Below are 10371 nucleotides of genomic sequence, written 5' to 3'. Positions count from 1 at the left end.
TGTGTGTCAGTCACATTTGTTCAGTCTTGTATGCAGTGGTGTAATGCAACTAAGTACATTTACTCAAGTACTATACTTAAGTACAGTTTTGAGGTATTTTTACTTCACTGAAGTATTTCCAATTTTCAGTACTTTTACTTACTCCACTACATCTCAGAAGCAAATATTGTACTTTTACCACTACAATTATTTGAAAACTTTACTAGTTACTTTGCAGATATACATTTTTATATTATAAAACAAACATGAACCACTTTAGCCCTATTCTATACCTAGGCTATTTGAAAATAGCCGATCTACAAACTCACAACGCGTCGCATCACGACGCGTTGTGAGCTTGTAGATCTGCTACTTTTTCTATGTGTCTTGGTGACCCTCTGTGGAGATTCCCGGTCCTTGCTGGTGCAGATGTATATTCTAACTTTCTATGTTGTTTGTTTTTGCCTGACTTCATCATGTCGCAATGCGACACGTTTTTTTTTTTTCATTACAGTTTCGGAGATATGAGGTTTCCACCCGACGGTGACGATATGTAAATCAGCCTGGGAACTATAAAGACGATTAAACTGTCGTACAGGAATAATTTGGTCAGAGGCTAATAAAAGGCTGTTAACTGTGTGTCGTGTGTCGCTGCACGTGTCGTTCCTGAGTTTGTTATGAAGCGCTGATTGACACCAGCCAGACAGTCACTATTCCGCTGAAACAAAAACATCAAAGTTCATGAGGGATAGAGGTAACAAAGGCAGGGTGCTGAGGGCTAGGGTTCAAATAAAGGCAGAAAACTGAAATTCTGCCACATTCATGGTAGTTTCAACAGTGCTTTTGCTGTCCGTAGGTTCGCCTTACGTTGAGAAAACCCAAAACACACAGTCAGCAGTGAACAATCACAACTACCTTATTCAAGCACAGAAGGTTGGAGAACCATAAACATATATAAATTAAACATATTTAATTAAACATTCAAAATACATTATAAACGATTCCATCCCTATCGGTTTTTGTACTCGGATGATGTCCTAGTTGACATGCAAGGCCATTTGGGTGATGCTCGGGGGAGCCACTCGCTGTGTGTCGTTCTTGTGTCTGTGCAGCGTTCAGTGTGTGGTTGTGTGTTGTGTGTGTCATTTGTGTTTGTGTGCAGCAGCTGTGGGGTGTGGGGCTCAGACTGTGGCCTATGAATACAGGTCACTCTCCCTGGCCTATATGGGGAGTTGTGTCCAAGGACTCCAGGGGAAAACAATGTTGATAGTATGGTTCAAGAGTTATAGGCCAAAACGTGAAGAGTGGCCTGTTACATTTGAAGACTTGAAAAGAAAATCCGGATGGTGGTCTACTGGGAGTGTGACTGTGCATGCACAGTGTAACGCCTATCAGTTCAGTGGTGTCCGAGGTTTTCTTCTTACAGACAGACAGGACGGACGGACAGGGGCGAAAACATTTCCGCCTTCCGCCTTTTTGGCCTGGCGTAGATAAAAAAATTATAATGTAGGTGAACAATGAACAATCACAACTACCTTACTAAAGCACAGAAGGTTGGAGAACCATAAATACATTCATATCAATTAAACATTTCAAAATGCATTTGATTCCATCCCTATCGGTTTGGAACACGGATGGTGTGCTAGTTGACATGCGAGGCCAGAGGGTGCTGCTCGGCGGAGCCACTCGCTGTGTGTTGTTCTTGTGTCTGTGCAGCATTTTGTGTGTGTTGTGTTGTGTGTGGTTGTGTGCATGCGGTTGGGCTGAGGTTCAGCTACCAAGTGGTGTTCAGTGTTTCTTTCCAACAGGGACACATCAAAAGCGACACCAATTTCCATCCAGGCCAGCTGATGATTGCCATCAAGTGTCTTCAATGATGCACTTTTGTACTCGACTTGCCCATCAAGTCTCTATTCACTGGCGCCCTCTGTGTTGATTGTTCATCAAGTGATTCTCTCTACCAGCATATTTGATATAAACATAATGCACAAAGACTTAATACATACAATAAGAATAATCAGTGTTCGATTTGTTAAATACTACTTTGTTGTAAGGCAAATAAAATAAATAGGCAATCAACAAGGTCATAACGCGTGGCATCGCAAACCCGTATTTCTTTTTTTCCTTAGTTATTTTTTTTTGCCAAATCCTAGAAATACACAAAATCTGTGTGTGTGAGTGATTGAGTCCCCCTGTGTAACTCGAGAACTGCCCGAATAACCGGTTTCAAACTCGGTGTGCGTATTGCAGAGGACCCAAAGAGATGCGGCAAGTGGGAAGTTGGTCGGACGCAAATCCCCATGCATGGAGTACCCTGATGTCATCAATATGATATCATTGGACATCATAGACTGGCCTGGAACTCAATCTTTGGGCATAAAAGGGTCACATACAGACAGATACAGAGATCTCCATACATGGGCAAAAAAAAAGCACACAGACAGACGGGTACAACAGGTGCCCTGACAACGTTTCTCAAGGACTTCCAAGGATGGATGCAGCTGTGGGGGCAGACCCGTGGCCTATGAATACGGGTCACTCCCTGGCCTATATGGGGAGTTGTGTCCGAAACGTGAAGAGTGGCCTGTTAAAGCGCGGTGAGGCCGGTTTGAAGAAAAATTATCTGGGTGGTGGTCTACGGGGGGTGTGGCTGTGCATGCAAAGTGTAACACCCATCAGTTCAGTGGTGTCCAAGGTTTGCTGCTCACAGACAGACAGACAGAAGGTCAGGGGCGAAAACGTAATTTCCGCCTGCCGCCCTTTCGACCTTGCAAAAAAAAAACGTTTTAATTCGTTTTGACATTCAGCTTATTAGCGGAAGGTATTGTTATAAACGTATTAGCTAATAATGGTGTGGCATTGTAGGGGCTTCGTCTTGCCGATAACAAGCTGTCCATACAGGCTATGTCAAAATGACTCCAAAAAAGCCAGTCTGTGAAAGTGTTATGGTTGGCATCTTTATTTTCACTCAACGCCCAGGCCACCAGTGCAGTTTGCGCTGTGTCTATGGGTCTCTGGGAAATCATGGCTCATCCTCAGTGGCTGGCTGCTGGACTTTCTAGATCTTTCTTTTTTTTTACCCCCTTTTCACTCATTTGAATCATTATAGCAATGAATCCCTCCCCACACACATTTATGTGTTGTCACTGCTGTTGTATCCTATACTGACCCATGGGCGTGATGTGCCACATGCAGCGCAGTGGATTATCACGGCGCCTCCCGACTCCGAGGCCCTTTCTTGATCTTTCTGATGAGTATAACGGTGCACATCAGGGCCGTGAGCAGAAGAGCTCCAGTTCCGAGGAAGATGCCCATGACCACCGGCGCTTTGCTCTCGATGGCACTTGCAATGGCTGCAGGGCAGGCAGGCAGGATCTCCCATATCCCGCTTGGTTTGGGGCATGTCTGTTTAACCTCATTCAATTCCAACATGCCCCCCATCAAGCCACAGCAACGAAACACACTGTGGAGGAGCGTGAAAGTGACAGAAAGGGCTGGGTCCTTCTCGTTCAGAATGTACAGAGCATATATGGTGCTGTAGAACTCAAGCATATCTTCCTTAACCTCATCCCTTTTGAAGTAGGCGAGCACTCCGAGTACTACCACTGACCCAGCCAGGAGGGCCTGCAGAACTGCGAACAAATGCAGGGCGCATCGATTCTCCTTGTAGGCACTAACGGCTCCAAAGACAACCACGTCCAGCAACACTGAACCCAGTGTAATCAGTACAATCACAACACTGACAAATGCACTTGTGTTGTTGAGACCTTCAAAAAAGCCTTGGGTGACATCGCGTAATCTCAGCCACAAGCCAAGAGTCAACATGGCACACCCTACCAAAAGCAACACAGTGTTGAGAATGAGGAGGATCCATTTGGATAGCTTGCCGCATGCGCCCAGTGCCATGATGATAAGAATGTTGTCGTCTTTTTCTCTCCCTCTCCTCTCAGTGTCCTGGGACCGTTTGATCTATAGGTCACAGACAAGAAATAACTTAGCCACTTAGTTAGAATAACCAATTGCCTTGAAACGTTCTAACTGCAGTTTTGCTTATTCGACGTTCATTTTAAAGGGCATGTTGTGATGTCGTCGCGTGATGATGTCACTGAAACTTACAGGCCACCTCGGCAAAAGCTATTTGAACTGCTGCTCCAACTGATACAGTACACCCATATAGGCATATATGAAGATCCAGCTGTCCAGAACCGCCGATCCGGCCGCTATGTCCATATATGGGCATGCCCATATATGGGACTGACCGACTTCAAACTCGGTGTGCGTATCAGCGAGGACCCATGGGCGTGATGTGCCAAGGGGGAAGTCGGTTGCAAAAATAACTAAAATAACTGAAATCATAGAGAGAATGTCCTTAGTCTTTGATAAAATTAGCAAAAATAGCAGATATATAAGCTCACAACACATTTTGCTATTTTTTCTGACCTTGTTTCTGATTTTGCCACTGACTAATCCATATTACAATAAAAAATGTCTGTGTGACAGGGGGCACGGTGGCGCAGTCGGTAGCGCTGTCGCCTCACAGCTAGAAGGTCCTGGGTTCGATTCCCGCCGGGGACGCTGTGGGCGCTGGGGACGTGTCTTCTCCTCCGCATCATCAGCGCCCATACCCTAGGTGCGGTTGGCGAAAGGGCCTACTCTGTGTGGAGTTTGCATGTTCTCCCCGTGTCTCCTAGGGTAGTTAATACCCTCACAAAAACATGTAGTAATCCTGGTCACTGTGTTCCTTCCACGCGCTACGTCCTACCAGGGAAACTCCCCCCTGTCAGGTGACAAGAAGGTCAGTTGACTCTCATGCCTGAAGGAAGCATGAGCTCGGCCCTGGCCTCCCTACTGTGGGGGACTGGTGTAGGGCTGGTGTAGCGCCCAGGATCACTTAGGAAATTGGCACCGGGTGAAAAAAATGGGTTACAAAAATCGCGGGATAAAAAAAAAAAAAAAAAAAAAAAATGTCTGTGTGTGTGTGCTCGTGTGTGTGTGTGCGTGTGTGTGTGTGTGTGCGCGCGCGCGCATGTGTGCGCACGCCTAAACATGTGTGCGCTCGCCTAAACATGTGCATGTATCTGTTTGTGAGTTAGGGCTGGGAGGGCATAGCGCATGTGTGCTTGTACTGTATGTGTACTGTATGTGTGTGTGTGCATGAGGGCCTGAGTCAGAGGGTGGAGGGTTGTGTTCCAACCTACTATATCCAGACTCCCACCAAAGACATCCTTGACCAGTTTCCTGTAACCATAGTGATGAAGAGCAGTGTCCAATCAGAGCTCTGTGTTGTGTGTTGGGGAAGTGCACTATTTCCTGCCCGTTTGGCTGATTTCCTCCCATTGGTGTGAGCTTGGAATTCTTTCCTTGGTCCAGGAAAGCTGCAGCAGAAAAATAAAATAAAACTGTTCTTACAACATTTATTTATTGACTTTTTCAAATGAACCTTGAATACAACCATCAGTTACAGTAAATGTGATTCATGTAAGTAATTTTTTTAATTCAAACTGGCATCTTTTATATCATGGGTGCGCAACCACCTCTTTCTACCAGGTGCTCATATTTGGCTATTGAGGTGATCAATTGAGTTCCTCTGCAGATAGTCCAAATTAACTTTAAATCATTGACTCATTCTTTGTTAAGTTTTATTATAAAAAATATTGACTTATTCTATGCTTGTATTATTTAAATTGGCAGCCTACATAACTATAATAAGATATAAATGCAATGGAGGTTTTCACTGTGTGGCACTGAATGATCACACCGGCCTTGGAAAATGGCTAAGTGATCATGTGCCTAAGTGATTACATGAACTTTGCATCAATGTATGCAAAGTTGTGATTCTTCTGTTTACAAATGCTATTTACCTATAATTTAAAAAATCTGATCTTTATAAATAAATCTAAATTGAAATCTGTTGATTTCAATATTTCAATTACTTTTTTTAAATGCTGTCCGTTAAACTCTCTTCACTTGTTTATAGATATGATCTGATGCAAAATAATAATAACAATACATTTCAAAAGCTATGTTGCATTGAAAACACAATTAATAGTGTCTATCCAGTTGAGACATCATTTAAGTGATATAAGAGAAGACTCCATGAAAAAGAGTATGTCTCATCTGCCCTGAAATATTTCTTATTGAAAAATACTGCATTCTTTAATTGTTTTAATGTGGCTAAAATCCTTAACCCATTAAGACCTGAGGCAGATTCTACAAATGCCTTCTAAATCAGTAGTTGTCACACTTTCAAGATTTTTCGAAAATGATCAGAAATAGCAGATGTACAAGTGACACGCAGCAAGCTTGTATATCTGCTATTTTTGAATAGCCAACCCAAATATCTAAAATGACACGGATGCTTTCCTGGTTTTAATGGGTTAAATTACATTTCATTCTCTTTTCTGTTTGGTTGTAAAAAAATAAAAGAAAGAAAAAGAATATTCAAATGTATTTTCTTTCTTTTTTTATTTTTTTTTAGATCTCACAGCATATCAAGCCACTAAGCCCATCGTAGCAGCAGGTTCCATGGGGATGCACGGGGGGTGTTTATCCGCATCAGACACCCCTTCCTAAAACCAGCGTCCAGCCGGATTAAACATGTCAACAACGGTCGAGGCTGGCAGTCAGGTCACCAGCAGCACCGCTCTCCAGATCCCTCCGCAGCCCGAGTCGACCGCGCCACTACTCGGGAGGAACCGACACCACCCGGCCCTGATGATGGACCCCGGCGTCCGGCCGGGGGTCCCTCGGGGCATCATCAATCCTAAAAGGGGGATGGACGGCTCCCTCGAGCCCCAGACGCCACGCCCCCCCAGGACCTGCAGCAGCCCGGGGCCCGCCAGGCCCTGTTGGAGCATGGACGTGAAGGTGGCCGTGGTTCTGGTGACGGTGGCTGGAGCTTTGATCCTGCTTCTGCTGTACTGGCTCCTCCAGATGAGGCACAGGCAAGTACAATGCGGTGGAGGAAAGACCAGTGGTGGAAAGTAACTAAGTACATTTACTTTAAGTACTGTGCTTAAGTCCAATTTTGCAGGTATTTGTACTTTACTGGAGCATTTCCCATTTTCAATACTTTTACTTCCACTCCAATACATCTCAGAGGCGAATATTGTATTTTTACTCCACTACAATTATTTGAAAACTTTACTTACTCGTTACTTTTTTGTTTTTGATTATTATTACAAAACATACATTAACCACTTCAACCCTATACATTTTGTCCATTTGAAAATATATAATGTTTTCAAAAGATTTTTTCACATTTGAAAACTTGTGAAACAGGACGTTCTGCATAATGAGTACTTTCTACTTTTGGTACTTTAAGTAAAATTTGATACCAATACTTTTGTACTAAGTGAATTTTGAATTCCTTACTTGTAACAGAGTATTTCTACATTGCAGTATTGATACTATCTATATACTATCTATATTGATACAACTATATTTCAGGTGTATATGTTTAGGTTGTGTTGCGTTGCATTGCAGTGACTTGTGCTGTGTTGTGTTGTGTTACGTTGTGTTGTGTTGTGTTGTGTTGTGTTGTGTTGTGTTGTGTTGTGTTGCGTTGCGTTGCGTTGCGTTGCGTTGCGTTGCGTTGCGTTGCGTTGCATTGTGTTGCCTTGTTGTGTTGTGTTGTGTCCCAAAATGCCTTTTTTTTTTGTCATGTTAACCCACTAAGTTGTGTCATGTTAACCCATTAACAGACATGCAAAAGTGTCACTTTTCAGCTACAGTCACCTTTTTGAACCCAAATAGGGCAATTGTGTGACACCTGACCCGAAAGAAAACATCATGTTGTCACCTTTTTCACCTCGAGCTGTTTGCATGCCTGCATTAAGACCTGAGGCCGATTCCACAAATGCCCTCTAAATCAGTAGTTCTCACACTTCAAAATAGTAGATGTACAAGCTCGCAAGCTGTGAGCTTGTACATCTGCTATATGTTTAAATAGCCAAACGCTATAATCTAAAATGACACAGATGCTTTCTCCCGGTTGTAATGGTGTTCTGTGGTGTTGTGCTGTTGTGCTTTGTGTATGTTGTATGATGTCATGTTATCTTGTGTTTTGTATGTTGTGTCTTGCCGCGTCATGTTGTGTTGTTTTGTCAAGTCGTGTCGTCATGTTTCATCATGTTGTGTTCTGGCAAGTTGTGCTCTGTTGTGCTTTGTCATATCATGTTATGTTATGACATTGTTATGCAGTGGTGGAAAAAGTACTCACATTCTTCACTGAAGTAAAAGTATCAATGTTGCAATGTAGAAATACTCTGTTCAAGTAAAAGTCCGGAATTCCAAATTGAATTGAGTAAAAGTACACAAGTATTGGTATCAAAATGTACTTAAAGTACCAAAAGTAGAAAGTACTCATTATGCCCCGTTTCACAAGTTTTCAAATGTATAAAAATGTATACAAATCTTTTGAAAATAGCTGATCTACAAGTAGTACAAGCTCACAATGCGTCACATCGCGACGCATTGTGAGCTTGTAGATCGTCTATTTTCAAATGGCCAAAATGTATATAGGGCTGAAGTGGTTAATGTATGTTTTCTAATAATAATAAAAATCTCCAAAGTAACTAGTAACTAAAGTTGTCAAATTATTGTAGTGGAGTAAAAGTACAATATTTGCCTTTGAGATGCAGTGGAGTAGAAGTTGGAAATACTCAAGTAAAGTACAAATACCTCAAAATTGTACTCAAGTACAGTACTTTAGTAAATGTACTTTCCACCATGTTGTTATGTTGTCATGTTGTGTCCTGTCGAGTCGCGTTGTACGCGTGTTCTGCCATGTCGTGTCGTGTTGAGTCATGCCGTGTTCTGTCCTTGTTCCAAAGGTTGAAACTGGCCAGGGCCAGGAACGCTCTGCAGTACTACAGCTTCTACCATGCTGCCGCCTACACGTTTCAAGACCCGGGACTGCCCCGCACGTTGCCTGCCAAGAACGGCAACGTCCCAGAGGCTATTCCAACGGTCCAAACGACGGTAACCACGGCGACACCTATTGTCATCACCCCGCTGCCGTCGTCCCCACCGTCGTCACCTCCGCCGTCGCTGCCCTTACCCCCTCCTCCCGTGCTCCCTCCGCCTCTCCACCCTCCACCACCTCCTCTGCTGCTCCTCCCTCCGACTCCTCCCGGCCCGAGCCTCCCTCTTCTGCAGCTTCCCCTCATCCACACCACCCCGCCCAGCCCCCACCTGTCGTCGTGGGGAGCCAGCTCGGACGCCGATGTCTACTCCCGCATCGGAGTGTTCAGGCCGTCCCGGCGGCTCTCCAGCCTCTCGGGCCGAACGCAGGTCATCCTGTTTGAGCACTCCTCCCTCTGACTGCTGCTGCCGCACCTCTACTCAGGGCACGGAACTCTGTTTAAAGGACAAGTCCCGGGAAAAGGAAAAAAAAAATAGTCTGAGGTTAATCACAATGTGCCACCCAGAGTATGAAGGGCATCAGTAAAGAGAAGATAAAAGAAGCAGTGCTGAACAAGAACAAAATCTTCTGCTGCAGCTATGACGAATTAATTTCCCTAGGGATTAACTTAAACCCTCTCTAGATTTAGTAAACTGGACCTGAGTTAATTGGCTCTGTACATGGTCCGCTTTTTTTCTGTCTACACCAAATCTCTTTAGACAGCTCTTATGTGCATATACAGTACACCTATACATGGTACAGCAGTGCCACTCACTCACACACACATGTGGGAGGCCTGCTCAAAAATGTGTGAGATTTGGCCATTACGGAAAAAGCAAGAAAGTAAATAATATAAAATATAGAAAACTTAAGTTCATCCTTTAGTATCTGTAAAATAGAGAGGTTATATCTGTAAACATTTTATAATTTTACCAGTCATCACAAAGAAATAAAGAGGCATGCTCTCCTAGATACTTGGTTTTCATGTTTTGTATTTCTCTTTATTTATTTTATTTTAAAACAGGGATAATTGTCCAAAGGCCTTCCTCAATATGTGATACACACTATTGTAACCTGTTGGGAGAGCATGGTGACTAAACTCACTTTGATCATTTTAGCAAAAGACAAAAGTACAATAGTCATGATCATCAATCATTTAGTAAGAGATTGAGTAATGGTTTTCTAAGAGAGGCTGTCATTTTAGAATTATTTGTTATGTCCCATGTGTCTCTCTGTTAGACTGTCTAGACAGACTCAACCAGATAGTGGTTTATTTGTTTGTCTTGTTGTTGGTTTGTTAGTTTTTTAAGTGCTGCCGTACTCAAATGGTTGTGCAGTAACCATAGCCAATACTGAGCTACTCCTCTCTGCCTTTTTTTAACTTGTCCTGCTGATCTAAGAACTGCTGTGGATCTTCAGTAGAGACAGGAAGAATGATATAGCTCATTGTTTGTTTGTAACAGGTTTCATGAAACAGAGCATGGTGA

The 10371-nt window shown here is 43.4% G+C and overlaps 2 protein-coding genes across 2 annotated transcripts; one reads left to right on the top strand and one right to left on the bottom strand.

Moving 5' to 3' along the window:
* Positions 1 to 3186: 3186 nt before the first annotated feature.
* Positions 3187 to 3885, bottom strand: LOC308078836 (CD9 antigen-like; the record flags this gene model as incomplete). Its single annotated transcript, XM_080420181.1, has 1 exon — positions 3187 to 3885. One exon carries the CDS (start codon positions 3883 to 3885, stop codon positions 3187 to 3189), a length of 699 nt encoding a protein of 232 aa, XP_080276307.1.
* A 1441-nt stretch (positions 3886 to 5326) lies between these two features.
* LOC308078044 (uncharacterized protein) lies at positions 5327 to 9873 on the top strand. The gene is made up of 3 exons (XM_080419103.1): positions 5327 to 5457; positions 6458 to 6923; positions 8814 to 9873. Exons 2-3 carry the CDS (start codon positions 6577 to 6579, stop codon positions 9301 to 9303), a joined length of 837 nt encoding a protein of 278 aa, XP_080275229.1. The 5' UTR covers positions 5327 to 5457; positions 6458 to 6576; the 3' UTR covers positions 9304 to 9873.
* The last annotated feature ends 498 nt before the right edge of the window (positions 9874 to 10371 follow it).

Source organism: Gymnoscopelus braueri, assembly GCF_963280865.1.
Source record: "Gymnoscopelus braueri genome assembly, chromosome: 22".
NCBI classification, from domain to species: Eukaryota; Metazoa; Chordata; class Actinopteri; order Myctophiformes; family Myctophidae; genus Gymnoscopelus; species Gymnoscopelus braueri.
This window is presented reverse-complemented; position numbering and strand designations above follow the sequence as displayed.

Coding starts and splice junctions, on each gene's coding strand:
- LOC308078044 (XM_080419103.1), top strand. CDS start 6,577: ATGTCAACAACGGTCGAGGCTGGCAGTCAGGTCACCAGCAGCACCGCT. Junction 6,924..8,813: donor CTCCTCCAGATGAGGCACAG/GCAAGTACAATG, acceptor CTTGTTCCAAAG/GTTGAAACTGGCCAGGGCCA.